The sequence below is a fragment of the Vanessa atalanta genome, chromosome 27 (genome assembly GCF_905147765.1).
Source record: "Vanessa atalanta chromosome 27, ilVanAtal1.2, whole genome shotgun sequence".
Classification (NCBI taxonomy): domain Eukaryota; kingdom Metazoa; phylum Arthropoda; class Insecta; order Lepidoptera; family Nymphalidae; genus Vanessa; species Vanessa atalanta.
The window spans coordinates 4359356-4382718 of NC_061897.1; the positions used below are offsets into that span (position 1 = coordinate 4359356).

Genomic DNA, 23363 nt, shown 5'->3' on the forward strand with positions numbered 1-23363 from the left:
TATAAAATTACACAAATCCCGTGAAATAACAAAAAAAAAAACAACTCAACATGTATAATGTTACCCAATTCGAAACAAATTCCCTTCCGAGTTTGCTTTTTAAATATATCGAAAAAAGCGTGTGTTGCTACAACAGAAAAATACAGTTAAGTCATATAAAAACTATGTGTGTAAAAATCACAATTTGTCGAATATCCAACGTACAACGTCTACATAACACGCACCTAATATTGGTAGTACCTGTTGGAAAACATATTATTATTATTAAAACTAGAATAAATGAATTTTGTACGTTCTAACTTTATTTAGAGGGACAAAGTTGAGCGATACTTTTTACTTCAGAGCTTTAATTTGTAATCTAATATACCCTGTTCAAGATAGCTTGATCTCTTTGTCAGACGGGCTATTGATGAGAAACAGAAAATATATAACAGTCGAAGGAACGATGGAATACGTAATTCAAATTAGATTTTTTTTTACATTATTTTTCTAAAAAGAGTTATATTACCGGCTAAAAAAACCCAACCGATATCTTAACAATAATCTTTAATAAGGATTTTTGTAATCGATATTTGTAGCAGTTACTGCCTGTTATTAAAGCCCTACCACCAAGTGAATACCAACAAAAAACCAACAATATCCTCTCCGCCTTTCCGGTCACGGAATCGTTATGAATTTAATTTAAAAAAATGAAATGATAATGTTAAACTCTGCTAAGTAAAATAATCTCATAATTAACCCGAGCTAGATTATGTTTACTCACTTTCAGGTTAAGTGTTTCTGCGCTGCAGGCGGGACGCGATGCGATATGCAATAAAAGGCCACACGGCGATGAGGATCAGCGTCGGTGGACTCAACTCTTGCCACGGCCACCGCCAGCCACGGGAAACTTGCTGCAAGTAAATAAAACGAAAAATCATTAAACAAGAAACATCCTGTATATGTAACCTTGCTGGAGGAAAGCCTCTTCCCTCCTCTTGAATTTTTTAGAATAGTATGGTGCAACATTCTATTTATCTATATACTTAATCCCCCCCCCCCCATAACAGGAAAAAAGGCAAATAAACAACATTTGACAGCAAATTGACGCGATATCATTGGTAGAGAGCTCGATTAATCTACGATATTCATTATGGATTTGCGAAAAAATGGCGTTTAGGACGTCGACGAAACTGTTACCGGAATTTCGGAAGTAAAATTAAAGTGGATATAAGTAGTTAAGTGCAATAGTGTTGTATTATAAATAAATATATATTAATCATAAACTCTTACTAGGGCACAACATAGCTGAGTTATTAGCGAATCGCATGAAATACGTAAATCTAAAGTTTGTTTATCTTTTTTCCTATTTACGTTTGAATAGGCTATAGTTAATAAGTGGTGCAGTATGACGTCATTGTTCTAAAGAATAATCAAAGGGTTCTCACGTCCAATATCCTCCTGTCGCCTTCCACTGCTTTCCTGAGAGCAGCCACGTCCGCTTCTAGTCTCGCGAGAACGCCTGGCAACTGTTCCAGCACCTTCAGATCTGAAAGATCAAAACACCATATATTTTTTTTTTTTTTTTGCATTAGCAGCCTGTAAATTTCCCCACTGCTGGGCTAAGGCCTCCTCTCCATTTGAAGAGAAGGTTTAGAGCATATTCCAGCACGCTGCTCCAATGCGGGTTGGTGGAAGACGCTACAAGTATAACTTAAACTCCAAAAGTAAATCTCACACTTACGTGTAAGTTGAGAAGTTATCTGATACGCGTGGCCGTTGCTGAGACGGGGGGGACTCTGTGTTCGGACGGGTTCGATCTCGTTCTATAAAAAGGAAAAACTTCATTAGTCTGACGTATTATTTGCCTGTTTTAATCGGAGGAGGATAGATAAGCAAAAGTTACATTTATATATATAGTATGCGAATTGCAAATAGCTCTAAATAGTTATAAAATAATACAATTATAAATGATACCGTAACAGACGGTTAAATCTGAAAATCGACAATTATAAACATTTTTTACGTAATATTTCTCTGTGGCAACATATTTTGTGTTTATTTTTTTATTTGAACGTGGATCTCCTTTTAATGGAAATAAATAATGAAATTAGAACATAATAGAGTATTTCCTTATAGAAAAACTCAAACATTTTTTACGGGCCGACTTAGAGCTCTTAGTACCTCGAGAGCTAGACCAGGGCTGTCCAAAGTACAGCCCTCGAACTGCACGCGGCCCTCAGCGTACGTGCGGCCTTTGGCGTATTTTTGATTTAGCGTAAATACGTATATTAGTTATGTAGATAGATATGAATAATTATGAAGACAGCTTCTTGACTATCAAAAGTACACTGACAAAGTTATTGTTAAATTTAATCAGAGTTAAGTAGATTTGACTTCATTAGGGAGTACATTTTTCCTATTTTTTACCAAAAATTGTAAGTATGAAAAATAGTACAATTTGGGAAGGTATCTAGGACAGCCCTGTGTCCAGTTCTAACGAGGGAGTCGATGGTGATGATCCACCATCAGAGTACTCACGACAGTATCGTCGACGGTGTCGATGAACTCGTCGTCGGAGTCGTGCCGCACGCGCGGCGGACTCGCGTCCTGCGTGGGCGACGACGCGCTGCTCACTGAGCGGGAATCTGGAAATCAATACACTCTGAAAATATATTGATAAAACTGTCGAATTGAGTATTGACTCGCTATTACATTTAAAATCCTCTGTAAGCTCAACTCCAAGATCTGCCAAGAATTTCGGTTCAACGTATCTATATTCATTCGTACATTTATACTTTATTGCACCGATCGAAACTAAATTTGACATTTGGATCAACAAAAGTCGCACGAGGTGCAACGGGCGGCCTTTTCGCTAAAATAGCGATCTATTCCAGGCAACCTTTGGGCAGAGGCTGATTGTAAAACAAATGTGGGAAAAAATATTTTGAATCAATCATATAAAATAAAAGATAATAATACATAATACATATAACTATAAATAAATACATACATAGATACATAACTATATGTATGTATATAAAGAAAACGTTTCTTTTTCTGAAATTCTACTTCTGTAAGCCCATAGACATTGGCACAGTAAAAAAATAACCATTCCTTACATCGTCAATGCGCCACTAAGCTTGAAAACTGAGATGTTATGTCTCATACTTATCATCATGCTGGTTAACATACCCTTCAAGCCGAAACATAACAATACTAAGTATAACTGCTTGGTAGAATATATAAAGGATAGGTAATACCTACCCAGACGGACTTGCACAGAGGCCTACCCCAAATATTCTAAAAATTGTACTTCCAGAATCAGATAATGATATGCCTAATTAGTTGTTTATTTCATATAATAAACAGATGAGAATAGTCATCAAAAAGACTTTTAACTATTTTGCCACACGAATCTTTACAAAGCAGAAAAATGTCCGTCTATCACTGAACGGATCCATGTAAGAGTTTGGCAGCATATTTTCCAAAACATCCTTAACGAGTCATCGCCCGCCGCTCCGCTCGCGTCTTAGGAGTTTGACGTCAGGCGTTAGAATTTATAAAGTAGTCCGTCCTTGGAGTTCAAGCTTGCTTAATACCAAATCTATCAATGGTTTGGCCGAAAAGAGCAACAGAGTTAGATACGGATAGAAATATAGATACTTCAATGGAATATTTAGTCAACAAAGATACAATATCAGATACATAAAAAGTCCAGTATTTAAAACGGGATATTTACCATGTTTTTTATTTTTATTTGGTGGATATCAAGAAATCAGCCATCGCGGAACATCTTCTGGAAGCCGGGCCGAACCATTGGATCGAGTTTCATAATGCTCAGATACTCGCGACAGAACGCCATTACATACCCCGACTGGTATGAGAAGCCATTGAAATTACTAAATATAGTAATTTCAATAGGAAAGATGGGTTTCAACTGTCGAAAGTATGGAATCCTGCGATAAAGTTATGCAAACCCTTGAATAATAAAATAAAAAAATCGCGAATCGATACGGTTAGTTTCGTTTGTAAAACATGGGATCGAGTTTCGAGTACAAATAAAACAAATAGTAAGGGTGAAAGTGACAGTGGTAGTGGTAACCGGCGTTTACGCAGCAAACGTACGAGAAAGGAGGTAGTCCGATATGGACACTTCTAATGCCGTCAACATCTACCCGCAAACGTCAGTCTCGTGAACAAGACATTCGTAGATAATGTGGAAATATCGAGCTCCACCAAATAAAAATAAAAAACATGGTAAATATCCCGTTTTAAATACTGTTAGTAATAAAAATAACCATATGAGTTTAAAATCTTATATAAAAAGTCCAGTCTTATATAGAAAGTCAATACCTCTTCTCCATCAAAGCGATTACTATAAAAAGATTACTGATCATTTAAGTACTTACATATGGGCGAATTCTCAAGCGAATCATTCCGACACCTCGCGAGGATATCACCGGCCACCAGTTGCAGGTCTGCGCTTGGGAAACCGTCTTCTTCATCACTGACCAAGAGGAAGGAAGCGACATCTCTGTTATACGACATCGTTTCCACTATCTAAATAAAAAATACATCACGAAATAATTTATGTGTTTTTTATTTTTTTATTTATATTTTTAACACGAAGGCTGACTAGCAAATGAGATCCCTGATAGTGAACCAAACGGAAACTGAGATGTTATGTCCCTTGTGCACGTAAATAAATTAAACTACCGTCAAAACAGACGTTTGCCGACAAAATTTGGCGTTTGATGGCAGTATTGAAGGAATAGGCTATTTGACAATGCGAAAAATAAAGTGTCAATTATTGAAATCAGTATATATTATGAGTCTAGAAAATGGTTATTTATTAATGAAAAATGAAAATCATTATTGTATTAATCAAAGTTGATTATTAAAAATCCATTAGTAAAAATGCATTTTTTTAAACGTCTGTCACGTGACACATAAAGCTCCTGATTGTTCGGGCTATTAATGACGTCACTTGCTTGTTAACCTCGTTTGCCTACTGTATGTGGATTGCCACAAATTACAATACAGGCAAGTGACGTCACCGACCCCATTGCAGCGCCATATTGTCAAAGTAGCGTTTTCGCGCGCTATTTAAATATGGAATTTTTAATTTGATATTTTTCAGCAAATATGTACTAGAATTAAAAAAAAACAACTTTTACTGGGTTTCTTAACCTCTACTAAATAATATAAAATGAATTTAAAAAACCAGTCAAATAGCCTATTCTATCGGATGGTAACGTAACCACACAAGCTCGAACAGAGCCATCAATGGAAACACAGAGCGACAAATATACTACATTTTAAAACGAGATGTGTCATGGGAACCGCTTGGAACGAAGTTGCTTTTACTGTACATTATGTAATAAATAACAGAAGCGATAACAATTATTAACAACGTTTGTTAATAATTAACACGATTGAAATTAAAAAATTGACGAATGTTGTGTTAAATTGAAACAACAATAAAAAAAAATCTATACTAATATTACAAATGCGAAAGGCACGGCCAAACTACTGCGCTAAATTTGATGATATTTGATATGAAGCAAGCTTGAACTCCAAGGAAGGGCATAAAATACTTTTATGTCTAACAACTGACGATTAAACCCTAAAGCCGCGGTCGACAACTAGTAATTTATAAAACCGTATAGAAAAGAAAGAGAAATAGAGCGAAAGAGAGGGAAAGATCGCCTGGAGGGGTCATCATTTCCGTCAGGTCACTATACTGTAAGTCGCATAGGAGAACTTCGTTCCAACGACCATCTCGTTAAATTTCTTCCGTTGAATCTGATATAATTTAACCTAATTCGTGGTACGTCCAACCAATTCATTTACTAAGATGTAACTGAACAGTTTTTAGGTCATACTCAAAAGGCAAGTTATCATAAAAATTTTAATCAATAAATTAAATACTTTGCCAGCGAATAATCCAAATACTTTGCCAGGAAAAAATCAAAATACTTTGCCAGGGAAAAATCAAAATATTGAAATAAAACTAGTTTTTTAACGGATTTAATCGCGTATATTAATTATTTTATTTTAACATCCCGACGTTTCGAGCACTTTGCAGTGTTCGTGGTCACGGGCAGACTAAGGTGACATTTGTCTGTTCGAATTAAAAAGAAATATTATTTACAACTACCGCCAACGATTTCTTAATTGGTATCTTGAGTAGCGTTCCGGTTGCACGCAGAAGGCACTAACTGTATCTTTAGGTCTTGCAGTCTGTTGGATTTGGGATTTTAAATTTTTAATAAGTGGATCCCAAGTGTTAGAAAGTCTCCAACCATCTTCTCTATTGAAGTTCGGATGTTTTTGAATTTCAATAGCCTCGCGTATCATTCTAGGAATGAATCTGTGTTCTCTAGCGAGGATCTGTGGTTTATCAAATCGAATGAAATCAAGACTGCATCGAAATTGTCAAGAGGAAGCTACAGACACACAACATGCCTATTGAATATGCAGAGCTGTTACATCACTGCCTCACATCTGGTTATTTATTGTGGAATGATGAATTCTATGTACAAGTTGACGGAGTAGCCATGGGTTCCCCAGTATCCCCCGTGGTCGCTGATTTATTAATGGAAGACCTAGAGGAGAGGGCTCTTCGCTCCGGACCAATAACACCTAGGTTTTATAAACGGTACGTAGATGACACTTTCACAATACTACCTAGTGATCTGACATCTGCATTTTTAGTACATCTCAATTCTATAAATAAAAACATTCAATTTACTATGGAATTAGAGGCAAATAATTCTTTAGCTTTTCTTGACATCCTTATTATCAGGAATCCTGACAATACATTAAGTCACACAGTTTATAGGAAACCCACACACACCAATAAATACCTCAATGGTGACTCGCACCACCACCCTAGTCAGTTAGCTACCGTTGGCAAATCTTTGTTTCAGTGAGCCCACCATCTCTGCGATGCTGAACACCTAGAGGACGAGCTACTTCAGGTCAAGCTTGCACTCCACCAGAACAAGCTGCCCGTGCCTCGCCAGCATCGCAGAAGCCGTATCAAGCCACCCACAGTTGAGCGACAACCTGCATTTCTACCATATGTGAAGGTAGTTACAGACAGGATTGGCAATATCTTGAAGCGAGCTTCGATTAAAACCATTTACAAGCCTCATAAGAAAGTGAGCCAGTTCTTGAGACCTATCAAGAGTAATATCCCTTTACAAACTGCGGGAGTATATAAACTCGAATGTGAGTGTGGTTTATCTTACATAGGTCAAACAAAGAGAAGCATCGGTACTAGGGTCAAGGAACATATAGGAGATGTCAAAAATAGGCGTTCTTCAAAGTCTGCAGTCTGTGAACATGCTCTGGATAAACCTAACCATTTCATTCGATTTGATAAACCACAGATCCTCGCTAGAGAACACAGATTCATTCCTAGAATGATACGCGAGGCTATTGAAATTCAAAAACATCCGAGCTTCAATAGAGAAGATGGTTGGAGACTTTCTAACACTTGGGATCCACTTATTAAAAATTTAAAATCCCAAATCCAACAGACTGCAAGACCTAAAGATACAGTTAGTGCCTTCTGCGTGCAACCGGAACGCTACTCAAGATACCAATTAAGAAATCGTTGGCGGTAGTTGTAAATAATATTTCTTTTTAATTCGAACAGACAAATGTCACCTTAGTCTGCCCGTGACCACGAACACTGCAAAGTGCTCGAAACGTCGGGATGTTAAAATAAAATAATTAATATACGCGATTAAATCCGTTAAAAAACTAGTTTTATTTCAATGTGTAATAATCGCGAAAATCTAAGACAACATTAAAATCAAAATACTTTGCCAGCGAATAATCCAAATACTTTGCCAGGGAAAAATTAAAATACTTTGCCAGCGAAAAATCAAAATACTTTGCCAGGGAATAATCAAAATACTTTGCCAGCGAAAAATCAAAATACTTTGCCAGGGAATAATCAAAATACTATGCCAGGGAATAATCATAATACTTTGCCAGGGAACAATCATAATACTATGCCAGGGAATAATCATAATACTTTGCGAGGGAAAAATCAAAATACTATGCCAGGGAATAATCATAATACTTTACCTCCTCAACCGACTCGTTCGATAGCAAGAAAGGTTAATGAAAAATGACATTAATTACTAAACAACACAATATTTTTTACAAACACTACAATCGAAAATAAATATTTATTAAAAATAATGAGGCTTCTCGTTATCAAGTATTATAAAACTAGTAAAATCTCTTTGTCGACATGGTATAACTAGATAAAAATTAATAGAACTTATTAGCACAGATATATTTAATTGTCCGGTACACTTATCATCGGTCAGTCCCATATAAACCTTCTCTCTGGAATTGTTAAAAAAGGTAAATCTGTTTCTAAGAAAGAATATTTCCTATTATCAAGCTACTTATGAAAAACACCAAAATTGACTTTATATTATCTTACATCGCCATGAAAGATTGCGCCGTAAGTAACATTAAACCCCCCCCCCTCCCCCGTTATGTCTTCAACGCGCCACGACGTTGAGAAACTTATGTCTCTAGTACTTGTAAATACACTCTCAACCTTCAAACCGGAACACAAAAATATTAAAAATTACGGTGGAATATGGTAAAAAAAAAGGCAAACGGAAATGCCGAACAATATGAACAAAAAAGAGCACTTTCAACTATCTAAATTTTACCATTTAGACCTTCAGGCACATACTCCGTTCTCATAACGATTGTCTGAATATCACTTAATATGAAACGGTCTAGGCTGAATGTATCGGCTTAATAATACTGTAATAAAATATCCTGTACCTTATGTAACTCATTAACGTACAGCTGCATCGCTTCTTCCGACGACATGTCGCCCAATTTCTTCCAAGCCTCCCATTTCGCTCTAGAATGAATTATATATTAATTATATTTATATTAAAATTACAACCGAGATGGTCCAGTCCAGTTAGAAGACTTCTATGTGCTTAATCGTCGTGAGGAAACCTGCATGCATCTAATTACAAACCCACGTCATCCACAACCACAATCATCTACTCAAAGGAAAGAAAGCCTTAGCCTAGCGGTGGGCTTTTAACGGGGTATATTTATTTTTCTTTTTTAAGTTACATTTTTCAGATTTCTCGCAAATATTACTGACCTGATTGATATAGATCTTACATATTAATTTAATGGTCATTCAGAATTACATGATGGTCGATCATTCAGAAGATTAACCAACTACGTAGAAGATATAATAGTGCTAGAGTGAGGGCGTGTCCGACGAGAAAGCAATACGACTCGATTGAAGAGTAAATTAGGCGTTGGACCAGAATGGCTTTACGTGCTATCCAAAGCACGAGAATATTAACCCAACCAACTTAAAAACATCGGCCTGCAACTGAGAATTTAGTGACAAAAGTACCCAAGGAATCTTTATTTACACGACTCGAGGGGTTAGAAAACCGGGGCCTCGAGATCTATGTATCGAGGTCAGGGCATACTAATATTCTAAAGTGTTAAATTCTCTTAATCTTACCTGTTGACAACATCCCAAAATCCTGGCTTATCCTTATTGCATGGCCCCTCTAGTGCTTGTTTGTAGAAACTGTAGAATTTCAGCATAATATCATTGCTAGGCTGGTATGATCCTGTAAGGAAAAAAAATCATTATGTATTATCAAATATAGAGATTGACTAATAGACCATAAATATCCCATAGCTGAGCAAACTCCTGCTCTTCTGTTAAATAGGGGTTGAGCTGCCACCACGCGTGGTAGATTTTCATTGGATTTGTTTATCGTGTATGTTTTGGTGGTAGAGCTTTGTGCAAGTAAATCTAAGTACCACCCACACATTACATATTATTTCGTCAAACAGCAATACTCAGTACTATTTAGTCCGGTTGAAAGGCTGAGTCAGTGATTTAAGTTTAGCATATAGTATTGTATATGTATTATCACATATAAAATGTATCCAAATTGACCAATCTAATTAGGACTTAGTTTATAGTATTAGTGACATTTTAATTGTAAACATCAGTAAAGTTTACTGAGATTGATTCAGAACGTCCTTTTTTTCGAAATTTGAAAGAAAATACGTCTGTCGGACTGTACACGATAGCTGTCGTTAATTTTCTCGCAAATATGACGCTCTGTTGTATCATCACCATCAAAGTAACTGTGTGCAAAACAAGCACACATTAATACATTAAATAAAAGAGAGAGAGGAAAAGAGCCAAATAAACAATATTTGACAGCAAATTGACGCGATATCATTGGTCGAGAGCTTGATTAAGCTATGAAATGCACTATGGATTTGCGAATAAATGGCGTTTTGAACGTCGACGAAACTGTTACCGGAATCTTGGCAGTAAAATCAAAATGGAAATTAGTAGTTAAGTGTAATAGGGTTGTATTATAAATAAAGATATATTAATCATAAACTCTTAGTAGTGCACAATGTAGCTGAGTTATTAGCAAATCGTATGATATATCATATCGTATCGTAAATCTAAGGTTTGTTATCTTTTTTCCTACTTCTAATGAAATAGGCTAAACTTATAAATGTTGTGTAGCAAGTGTAATAAATATATTCCTCTCTTTCTGTCACCATTGACTTGACATTTGAAAAAATAGTACAGTATAGCCCAACTAGTCGTCTTCATAGATTCTATATATATATTGTATTAACAAAATATAAAATTATAATGAATCAACTATGAACAATTATTAATGATTCAACAGGTCAGATTGGGAGCAAGTTCAGTGACGGTTCAAACCAAACTAAAATAGACCATAACAATATTGACATTAGAGACAATTTTCATTGTATGTAAATTATTACAACAAAGAAATAACGTCAAATTATTTATACATATATTTACATTATAATCAATTGGATACAAACGAAATAAAATGAAATAAGAATAAAGGGAAATTGCATTGCCGATCAATACGATAAAGCATTTTTAAATTGTGAATATTCGGAAAGCAGCCTGATGAAACGACCAGAAACCAGCATAGCTCTTTTAGGCAAGCAACACTGAATTTCCAAATGCTTTTATTTGTGTCTATCATCGTGAGGTATCTTGCATTTTGCTAATTTCAATTAAATTCTGCCAAACGTGTATCCACGCATTAGTGCAGCACGGTAGAATTAGCTCCAGACCTTCTCCTCGAAGACGTCCTTAGCCAAACATTTACAGGCTCTTGACTTCGACCCTGTAACTAGCCAATAAAAAGCGCTCCAGCACTTTAAGTTTTATACCGTTCAACCGATCACCGTAACTGAATCGCCATAAAAATTATACATCTTCAATACCATCGTAAAATTGTTAATACCGTTAGATTATAATATAATAAAACTGGATTGTAAACTGACGGAAATTTGTTAAAGCTTTTAAAGGAAACTTTACTAGGTATAATTAAATGTAATTCAATACTCGAAAAGTATCTCACTCAAGACACAAATGAGTGGACCAGTGTAATTAATATCTTAGATCCCATTGTTAATAATACTGCTAAATATTTGTCATAAAAGGTGAATGAATAACATCATTTTATAAGAATAAGAATTAGTAGGTATTAAACTGAATTATAGATGCACTGAATTGGTGTATCTTTTTAACGATCAAACAGATAAGAGTCAATAAAGCCTTTTTATAATGAGAAAAGTATCTCATACTTATGCGAACGAATATAGTTGATTATTTTCCATCAATAGAAGTATTGATTAGCAAGAACGACACGCAGGACACGAGCGTGAAATGTCACAATGTGGTATGAGGATTCAACTTCAATAATTATAAAATTGTGGGCTATTGTCGTCCCACTCCTGCTTTTCTCGCTGGAAAAACACATTACGCGTTTCCCCCACATGAAGCGGGGCGGTATATGGGACTCATCGCGGCCCAGGGCGACACTAGTTCGCCCTAGTACACCGGAATACCCACTAAAAACCCAGTGGTACCCTCTCCGTCTATTCAGCGGGCGCCACAGGATCGCTTTTCTCCACTCCTAGCACAAGCTTAAAGCTTAATTGGAGGGGTAAATAGGAGTATTAGTAAGTCCTTTAAATGAAAAAAAACTGGTCACCGTAAGTCGGTTGTCAATCATGAGTGAGAAGTGATTTTTTCGAAGAATCTTCCTTCACGAATGATCAATTCACAGCTCAAAATTGAGTTATTAAACAGTGCGAAATGTCAAGCAGATGTCGATTTACCAAAAGGTTGTCTTAGCCATATTTTCTCAAATCCCTTTACTTTACATTGTCCTCTGTGTTACCCCTACTATTACCTCAAGCCTTTCGGGAGGCCCTTGACAGTTGGGGTCCCAATATGCCAAGGTCAAGGTAAAGACGACAAAGGGTGTGTAGCCAAAACAAACAACAATAAAATAACTGTAAGACGGATTTCTGACGTCTCACCGATAGTTTTGCCTGTTCCTCTTTCATAGCTCGCTTTCGCTCACGGCTTTCCCTACTTACGAGAGGAAAAAAGTAACGTAACCCATGTATTAAAACTGGATATGCAACGAATATTTTAAATTTCATCTAAAATAAATCCAGGATTTTTTGCGCGATAGAGTAATGTACATATATCCAAACTTTCAGATTTTTTTTTTTATATCGGTAGGCGGCCGAGCAAATGGGCCACCTGATGGTAAGTGGTCTCCACCGCCCATAAACAATTAGGAAACGAAGATGTAACGTCCCTAGTGCCTGTAGTTACACTGGCTCACTCACCCTTCACACCGGAACACAACGATACAGAGTATTGCTGTTTGGCGGTAGAATATCTGATGAGAGGGTGGTACTTACCCAGACGGGCTTGCACAAAGCCCTACCACAAAGTAAATACATGTATACTATTATTAGGGATCTTTGTAAAATTGCAACTAAAAATTAACTACTGAATGTCAGTTGTACAGTTACCGAAGCGGCAAAAAAAATGCCTGACCTATATTTGGAAAATGTGTAAAATCTACCAATGGCATTAAGGATAACATCCTTCCGAGCATGCGCAATTGATATTCTCTTTAATTATCCATCATTCGACGAATGACGATCGAATGCTCAGGAAATTATGGCCATACACAATCTAATACGTTTAGTATAACGGAGTTGCGTTATACAACAATCACAGATAAGCGAAAAGTGAAAGTCGAACCGAAAAGTTATTTCGGTACTTCAATTTTTTGCTACATTTCCATTCCATTTTATATGTATTATGTAATCGTTATTTTAAGATACTTAATATAAAAACGGTATTATATTCAAAAGAAACCGGTATTCATATATTTACTAGTAGAGCATCTGAATTTTATATCACACTCATAATAAAAAGTAATAAGTTATGTTTGATGGATTTTTTTCCCCATAAATTAAAAAAAATATTAATCCCATTGATATTATTATAGTACCTACCGCCTAATACCTTGTACCTTGGGTACCTTGTTGCATAACATATCAAAAAAAAAAAAAGAACACGCGTTCACTTTTGAACGCGAAGTTTAGGTGCTTGGTATATACTATTTCCAAATCATAGAAAAAATGTCATTTTAATTTTAAGTTTTTATTATAAATTATTATTAATTTAAAGTTATTAATTTTATCGTTGATTGTCATTTGTTATTATAACATCGGATAGTTACTAGTCTGTTCTTATTAAATAATAATTTTCACTTCTTGTCGGTAAAAATAGTTCATAGTTTCATAATGGAATTAGGCCATTTAGATTGTTAATATGTAACATATCTTTTTGAGATATAGCGTAACATGTCGACGTAGTTCGAGAAAATTTTGTCTTTTGAATCGAACGCTGCCAAAAATCTAATACATACATGAAGCTTTATATGAGGTATATTAAGTTGTCATAAACGTTTGCAGTAAGGTCAGCGACAAGATCTATCTTTAATCGTACAGTGGACATATTGCTTTTGAACACGACAACTTTTGCGTGTAGTACAATTGTCACGAACTATTGATCCTTATCAGTTAGTTACAGGATACATACAAGATACATAAAAAGAGGCAAAGTGTTAATTTGAAACACTTACGTAGACACAAATAGAATTTCTTACATCGCAATTCGAATCGATTTTTTAAAAAATATTACGAGATATTCAAACAACGCGTGTAAAACTACGCGACACGTTTTGTAGGATGCAACACATACTAGAATAACTAAAAAATCTCCGTGGTCGAGTGGTGTGTACATAGGTTTTTATGGTACTCCTGAGTTCGATTCCCGGTCGAGTCGTAAAAAAGGTCATTAATTTTCTATGTTGTCTTGGGTCTGGGTATTTGTGGTACCGTCGTTATTTCTGATTTTCCATAACACAAGTGCTTTAGCTAATTACATTGAGATCAGAGTAATGTATGTGATGTTGTCCAATATTTATTTATTTATAATAGAAATAAGTATAATAAAAAAATAAGTATGACATAAAGACACCCCCCCACACACACACACACACACACACACAAACACAAACAAAACTTAGTAACTAGAAAAATACTATCCAAAATGATTACGAAAAAGCGATCATGGTAGGTAATTACAAATATTAAAGTCAACCTGTGAATGAATCTGTGATCAAACGCAATTTTAAAACAAAACTAAGCTAAATCAAAGATCAATGATTCGATTTCAATTCGTATTGAGAATAAATTCTAAGCGAAAAGTTGAAACACCCCCATAAAATTGCCGCTTATTGCTACCTACAATTAATTTACTTCATTTAGGTATTAAATATTCAACGATGTGACCCATAGAGTGTCCAATGAGCATGTAAGACGTCATTGCATATATCGATTTCAAACTCCAACCAAGTCTAGACGAACTTAAGTTGATTTAGATTCGATCCTTTCAAGAATATTTAAAAAAAAATCTTTGCATATATATATATACTTATACTAATATATTAAACTAATGTCTTTTGCTAATGTGTGCGTAAACACAGACACACAAGACAAACACAAATATGTTCCCTCACTCTCGTAATCCGATGGGACCGCAAAGCCGACAGGATCGGAATGAGTTAAGGCGCAGGACCATCGGCATTACTTATGGGCGACTACGAACATTTTTTTGACAGAAATATCCAGTAACCTTGTATCGGGGCCGAACCGATGTGTTGTAAATCCAGGATCTCTGGATCTGCAGTCTGATGTCTAGCCACAAGACCAACCAAGCAATCAATATAATATGCTAATAGTAAGGTCATTATTACGAGCTAACGTAAAACCTAAGTAAACCACTCATCACTAATTCTACCGCCAAAGATATACTCTGTTTATTTGCAGACATACTCTGTACTCTGTAAATATTAGTGTCAATAACTCTACGGAGTTGAATTGCCTGAATTTCGGCTAGGAGTACACAAACACGTGCAAACACAATTGCTATAGCCTGATCCGACTCATTAAATACTATTGCCTTTACATATTTGACAGCTACTACTTAAAAAAGGTACAGAAAAGGTAAGCTTAAATTAAATAACGTAAGACATCAAAGGAGGCAGCCAACGACCAACGGACCTCTTTTGTTTTTCCTACTCTTCCAGCTATATCTGTCAGTGTGGTGTATCAGTGCGATCTGTAAACATCGTAAATGATTGATTTCACTTGTTCAACTAATTTGAATTCTTTATTTTGATAAAATATCGATAAATTCGTAATTTCATTTTTAATTTATATTTCAAATCTGTCTGTCTGTAATAAAAGTACATCTGATAATGTTTTTTTATGATTGATAATGGCAAATTCAAAAAATATACTAGTATAGTACCTATAGCGCAGTGCTGCTTAAATAATGTAACTAATAAGCAAAGTATGAATGCACCCTATAAATTATTTTGACGTTAGGCGAGTGTAAGAGCTGTCACGCACACCAAGATAATAAACTTGGCTAGTTTGTTTTCGCTATTTTGTAGCGCGACACTCTGTCGTAAGTTCTATTACAATAATTTTTAATTATTATACATTCACAATTTTAACATCGACTGTGTCAATATATTTCTAGTTAACGGCACGATTATTGCATTATATAAAAAAGGAAATTTTAATCGACTATTTGCGTAAATTGCAAAAAAATTCGCTTTTGATAAAGTTTGGCAATGTAGATGAATTAAAAAAAAACAAAAAAAAAATTGTTACCTACATTCAAGATGTGTATCTAATGTGTTTTAAATTTCGATTTCAAAATGTTGTAGTTAACAAGCACTGAGTTTCAAAATAAGTATGTCAAACGATATGTGCAACATGGTCCCAGCAGTCGTCCGGACGAACTGGTCTCTGTAAACTGTCTATTGCTTTTGTAAAGTTATCGATGACCGTCTTTGCAATATCGACAAATTCTTTCTTCTGTTTACCTCCCACTCATCAAATATTCTGTCGCCAAACAGCAACTTCTGGTACCATTGTATTCAGGTTCGAACGGTGAGCGAACCAATGTTACTACAGGACGCGGGACCCTTTCTCTTGTCTATGATTTTTTTCTTATAAGGGGATTTTGCTCACAGATAAAATACGATGGCTGAAATAACGTATTCGTTAAAAACTATTATTATTTATTATACATCTTGAACATCGGGTCTGTCGTTTCCCAGCAAAAACGTCCTCCAATGCAAAAAATTACTAAAATTCCCTTCCGTATTACTTTTTGATAGGAATAGATAAACTGAACCAAGGAAAATTGTCAGAAGACTCAATCCACCTGAAACATTGTCTTGATATTCATCATTAACGGCCCTGAAGTCCCAGAATAACTCAATAATAAGGTCGCGAACTCGAGAGGTGAAGCCTCGCGTGTCCTATTTGAGATGGCCCTAAGGCGGTCGGTATGGCCTCAAGCTGCCTAACGCACTAGAGTGTAAAGAGCGCGGCGATTCAAAGGAATATATCACATAATAAGTACCACAAAATCATCCATAACAAGCATACAATAAAATTTTAAAATATAACAATGAATTTGGGTCAGTTTAATTATATATTCATGCGAGATTGCAGGAAGGAGATAACATTATAAAATAATATGCAATAAACGTAATATAACTTACATTGATGAGTCCATCATGGAAGTAGGAAGGGTAGGAAGCTCACAATGACCAATAATAGCTGTCTTACAACATCTAGGTCACTGGAGAAGACATGAATACAAAAAAAATTACAACAGAAGCCAAAGACGAGCCAACAAATTGTAACAAGTTTCCGAGATAAAATCAAACATGACAATAGAACAGATACACAAAGACAAAATCTGACAATATCTGGAAATCAACATTGTTTTTCTGTATGTGGAAAACGAGCTGAACGCTCATCTGATGGAAAGTGACTACACAGTGGGATTTGCATGTGCGGGCATTTTTTGCCTTGCACCACTACCACGTTAAAGCAGCGTTCAGCAGTCGTTTCTCCAAGCCGATATGACTTGAGAACCTTCAAGAAAACCTACTCGTTTCTTAAAGGCCGGGCAACGAACCTGCAAGACCCCCGATATTGTAAATGTCTACGAGCAGACAGTCATATTATAGTCAACGCGCCTGTGCAGATTGCTTTATTTTAGAAAATACCGATAACATCAAATCTTAATTCTACAAATTAGTAAGAACTGAGATATGATATTGTTTTATATCACAAACATTATATAATTAAGATTGATAACGAAATAATATATAAATTAACTTTTAATCACATGCTAATCTTTTGATATAACTTTATCATTCATATGAGATACAAATATTTTGTGATTATTGTTTCTTTACTTAGAATACCTCTTCGTACTGTTATTGCCGAGTACATTAAATACATGCTTATTACGTCAATGGTCTAAATTCGAAGCAGGCAAAACCGCGAAGCGCAGCTTCTTATATAATAATACGAGATGAACCATCTTCCAATCCCCGTTTTACTATTTAAATCAGTGAGTGGTATTTCGCTTTTATATACAGAATATTATGTACTAAAAACTTCTCTGAAACGCGCTTCATATTCTAATGTAAGTTTTACGTTTATTGGTTAAGTTACTTTAAAAAACGTTCTCCTCATTTTTTTTTGGTTTAGATAGATAGGTTGTACGATTAACTATAGACCGCATGGCATCAAATGGCCTGTTTGTTCGTAAATCTTTGTCTATTAAACTAAGAAAAAAAAAGACATCACAGAGTCTAGGGCAACAATTTATAAAACATTAAAAACAAGAGAATACATCCTTAATTACTTCCTTTTAAAATCTCACCAACATAATGGTCTGTCTGTCAGCGAGTCTGTTTTACATAACACGGTATAGGAAAGTGAATACAAATATTTCAGTATGCAAAGTGGTTTGTTATGTTAGTCCTATGTTAGTATACCAATGGAGCTAGATGGAGCACGCGGAACAAACAAGTAAAGCCAAATTAAGCCATTAAAGTGTAAATATATTGTGTACAAGGCGTTCGATATTTCAAAGGTTTTGGGTGTTGTACTTAGAGTTGCCAGTGTATAAAAAATACACCCTGTAAAAATTTAATATAATATATTCGTTTAACCTCTGGAACTTATGTCTTCAATATTCTAATATAATTGAACTAACTTTGGTAGTCTGTACAACTTGCCAAGCGTTGCAGAGAGCGTGTTTTTTTTAATTTCGTACACCTACTTCGCTATTGCATATGGAAACTCGTAAATAATTAACAAACATATCGAAATATATACTTTAAAAAAAAACATTAATTTTTTGCACGAGTGGCAATACATTATATGGAAAAAAATTAACTCACAATGACTTCAACGAAGGACACTCGTACGAGTTTGAGTTCCTAGTTAATAAGAAACTCTGAAATTAAATAACGTATCGATTTTAATAATGACATTTAAAATTTAAAACCAGTACTTATAGATTTGCTATTGTTTTTTTTTTTAATTTATTTAATTTTCGAGGTGTAACGGCATAATTATTACAAGTATTAAACCTCCAAACAGCAATACGTAGTTTTTTGTTTATTCCGGTATGAAGGGGAATGAGCCAGTGTAACTGGGGCACTAGGTTTGATGCGTTGGTATTATGTAAGGAATGGCTAATATTTCTTACAGCGCCAATGTCTATGGACGGGGGTGACCACTTACAATCAGGTGGACTATTCGCACGTCTGTCTACCTATAACAATAAAAAAATAGACGTGCGCTTCAGATCGCGACTCGCTACTAATGAATTGTATTTGTAAAAAATACATCGGTAAAAAAGGCATTATATAGACGATAAAAAAGCGTGGAGCTAATACTTGTTGACTTCCAGGCATATGTTACATACATATACAATCGTATTTAACTAAAATGACTTTGTATTTTTAAATGTTGAAAAAGAGTAACTCTTAATAAGTTTCTTACCGGTTCTTCTCGGTAGAATCTGCATTCCGTACCGGTGGTAGCTTTACTTAGTATTGTTTGTTAAATGACGATTCAAAAGTGCTTGTAAAAGTCTACTTGAATAAAGTATGTTTTGATTTTGACTAGATACTTTGCAATTTTGCATTATCTTAGCAGGATTACAACTGTTAAGATATGTATTACATTATTTATAGTTTAACACGACTTTTTAGCTAATATGTCAGCTATATGAACTACAAATTGTTCCTGATTAATATATTCTGATTATTATTAATACAACAAATCAATTATTCCACCTAATATCAACTTTATTTTTACTTCCAAAGTTCTGATAACAATTTCGCCGATATTCCTATTGTTTTTTCCGCGAATCCATAATGAACATCATAGATCATATTCAAGTCCTCGACCAATGATATCGCGTCAATTTAATGCCAAATTTGTTTATATGTTTTTACTCCTCTTGTGGTTAGCGATTAACAAAATAAACCAAAGAGTATTCAAGCTAATAACCTCAAATTTACATTGAGTTGTATAATAACCTACACTAAACACATTCTCGATTTTGGCATAGCTGTTACGTACGAGTGAAATTATTACTTAGCAGCTTATAGGGACTCCATTCATTCTCATTTGTAGTTTGAATCAATTACTTGGACGTAAGAGATTACGCCTTTGCCAGTACCTCTAAATAATTCTCATACTATTTTTTTTTTTAAAGACCTTACAAACTTTGTCCAATTACATTTTTCTATAATAGTCAATCTCAACATGAAGTGAAATGTCTCTTTGTTGGTAAAATCAAAATTAAATTGTTCGGTTGTACGGTATAAAAGTTAATTAGGTACAAAATATACACTGCCGGCCAAAAGTTTGAGATCACTTGTAAAAATCTTCTTCGTATCATCAAAATATTTCGTAAGTATATATGATAAAGATCTAATTTGAACACTTTTATGTTATCATAAAGTTTAATGAGTGCCGCGCAAGGACCAGGTGGTAGAGTAGAGTAATTGTAATATTTTTATGAGCTGCTCATTACTAATTTGGAGTTTGTTTCAAAATTCAAGATTATTTCAGATTCCTAAAACATATTTTTCACCGGAGTTTTATCAGTTTTTTGATGAAAAATCCTTATTTCATGTTGGTGGTCTCAAACATTTAGCTGGCAAGTATACGCACATTAAAAAAAAAAAAACATAAAGGATCGTCACTGGTCAGCCGGCAGATATGAAATATCGTAATCAATGATTATAGAATTAATTTATGCTTAAAAAGAACCAGAAAAATAAATATAGATTTTCATTGATATATCCATTTTTTTTTTTTTATAATTATAATAATATTTAGATACTGTACAGTAAGTAGCGAATATATAGCTCATATAGTATGCGCGCCACACGTATATATAGGAGGTAGGGAGCAGCAGTGGAGAGGGGGCATGAGGGTCATGTTCATGCCCTACACCGCCAATAGAAGTATCAACATTAAAAAGAAATTAGCCTATAATCGAGTAAGTTGTTTATTGTCAAACATCGACAAGCATCATTCGCCAAAACTGATACTTAATATCAAAAGGTTATCAGCATGCAATGAGAGTAGCGTGGGTTACAAAGAACAACAACACGAATATTACAGTAACTGTATGTTTGAAAACATTGCATATCTAACTTAGTAAATAAAGTTAAGCATACATTAATTCTTATGTAAGTTTTAATGGTGCATATAGTCAACACAATGTTGTAGTACACACATGTTTATACATATATATTTCACTATATTTTGAAATATATGTTACGAGTGTCATATTTACTTTCAATAGTATCGGCAGTCTTGCTAGCTACAAATGAACCTATCCCAATTAATGAATGACCAATCAAATTTCAGAGCAGCTGGAGTCCCAATAAGGATTGTACATGGAACTAAAACTCTAATTGGAGTCAGTAGAACTTTATAAATATCTTATAAGTAACTATTAAAACTTATATCAAGTAAAATTAAAAACATATGTAAATTATTAATTCAATATAGAAAACATTTGAAGGTTCTCTGAGAGTATATAGGGGTATTATTTGTCAATGTATTTATTCTCTTTTATTAAGGCAATATCATACTGTAATACAATAATAAAACATATAGATAATAAACTGGTTAAACTTCCATTTTAACATTCACATTGATAAAGACTACAGAATGAAAAAAAATAATTGACATAAATTAAAAAGTAGACTATAAGAATTTATAAGCTAACAAAACAAAAATAAAAAATATAAGGTCTGAGTAAATAAATTATTGAAACTTTACATTTATTAACACATCAGCCCGAAGGTCAGAGACTGGCAGAAAATACTAGAGAATAAATGCAATGCAAATAAAATGGTTCAATTCCAAATTATATCTTTGTGCCCTTTGTTCTTAAATGCTTAGACCTTTGAGTATTAATACTAAAAAAAAGGTTACGCCTCATTAAATTTTTCATCTATATATTAATGACAGGAGTACTAATTCTTTTTTCGAATTCACAATTCAATGAGGAAATGCTAATAGCATTTTGGCCACTATTACACATACTCTTGATTTGTATATTAGATATTTTATTAACCCATATAACTTGTTGAATTTAGTTAAGTCTGCAATGTCAATAATCCTAATTATATACGAAGATACATTTCTTTTTTAATTGCATACAGTATACAAAACTAATGTTACAAAAAAAAATTACAGATTAAATATATAATACATACACATAGTATATACAGCCAGAGTTATCACTTATAGTGATCTCATCCGGGCATATATAAATAAGATATAAACAGTATGTTATTACCAGTATTATTCAGTGTTTACTTCTTTCTATTTTAATTAATTATTTTTATTATCTTTATTAAATATAATAAAAATTCTTTTTTGTAAATTACCATCTATTTTTACGGGGTAATTTTCAAAATGGCAAAAAATTACAAATGCAAATTATTATAAGAAGTAATCCAAGGTACCGTTTATTATTTACTTCATCAAAATTGGGTGAGGCTAACAAAAATGATGTCAACCTATGTTAACTTATTTGTTTCAATTAACATAATTTCATTCAAGTAAAACATAAGCAAAAAATGGTAATGTATGGTGTTTCAAATGTTATATTAGGAATGTTTTCCTATCTCATACTCATGTATGAGTTAGCAGTTTTTGTTACATACTCATAGTTTTTCTAGTATACTTAAAATTATTTCAGAATTAAATCTACTTCTATTTAAGAATCAATTATAATAACAAAATATACATAATTAATGGTTTATATTTACAATATAAATTGCGATGTACGAAGATATCAACAAAATGTAATTATAGTTAAACTGATATGATTGCTATCAAGTAATTAATTATATATTGAAAGCACAAACTTTGTTAGAACGAAACATTTCAAAATATTTATAATACTTACCACTTTTTGGTAAACTCTTGATAACATTGACCGCTGCGTTGAATTTTTCCTCTAAAGACATTTTCACAAATCACAAAACTTGAGAAAACAACTTAATGCACTTTGGACTTTAAATAACACTGTTTTATTATAATAAAACTACGAATCACATACTCGTTAACGTGTTATTGCGGAATTATATTACAGTATTATACAATTAATTTCAAATACTTATGATATTAAACACAAAAATAATGTCAAAATGTTGTCTTATCCTACGTCAATCTTCGAATTTAACATTCACAGACTAGTCAAGCAGTCGTGGCCTTCCGTCGGACTAGAAAAAAGAAAACCAATTGATTATGTACCTATCAAATAAAATAAACTATAGTGATGAGCGTAGCTCATCGAACTTATGGGTCATGTCATTATTTTTGACAGTAGAGTAGAGTAAAGGTTTTGTGTTTTAATGTATATATAAATATTATTTGTATACACTGAATATATTTGAAATCAAATATTTACTGTATATGGACTGAAGTACAGTATTTAAGCAATTGTTGTATTTTTTCTTTGATAATCAAGCAAT

General features: G+C 34.0%; 1 protein-coding gene across 2 annotated transcripts; it reads right to left on the reverse strand.

Annotated features, from left to right (window-relative positions):
• LOC125074321 (acyl-CoA-binding domain-containing protein 5) lies at positions 1-23131 on the reverse strand. 2 transcript variants are annotated; one of them, XM_047685617.1, is made up of 9 exons: positions 22796-23131; positions 9524-9635; positions 8809-8890; positions 4392-4542; positions 2521-2627; positions 1724-1805; positions 1428-1528; positions 764-893; positions 1-243 (listed from the first exon to the last, which is right to left on the reverse strand). In XM_047685617.1, exons 1-8 carry the CDS (start codon positions 22854-22856, stop codon positions 771-773), a joined length of 819 nt encoding a protein of 272 aa, XP_047541573.1. In that variant the 5' UTR covers positions 22857-23131; the 3' UTR covers positions 1-243; positions 764-770. The 2 variants fall into 2 exon arrangements, with proteins under 2 accessions (XP_047541573.1, XP_047541572.1); XM_047685616.1 differs by having other exon boundaries at positions 2-240.
• Between the last annotated feature and the right edge of the window lie 232 nt (positions 23132-23363).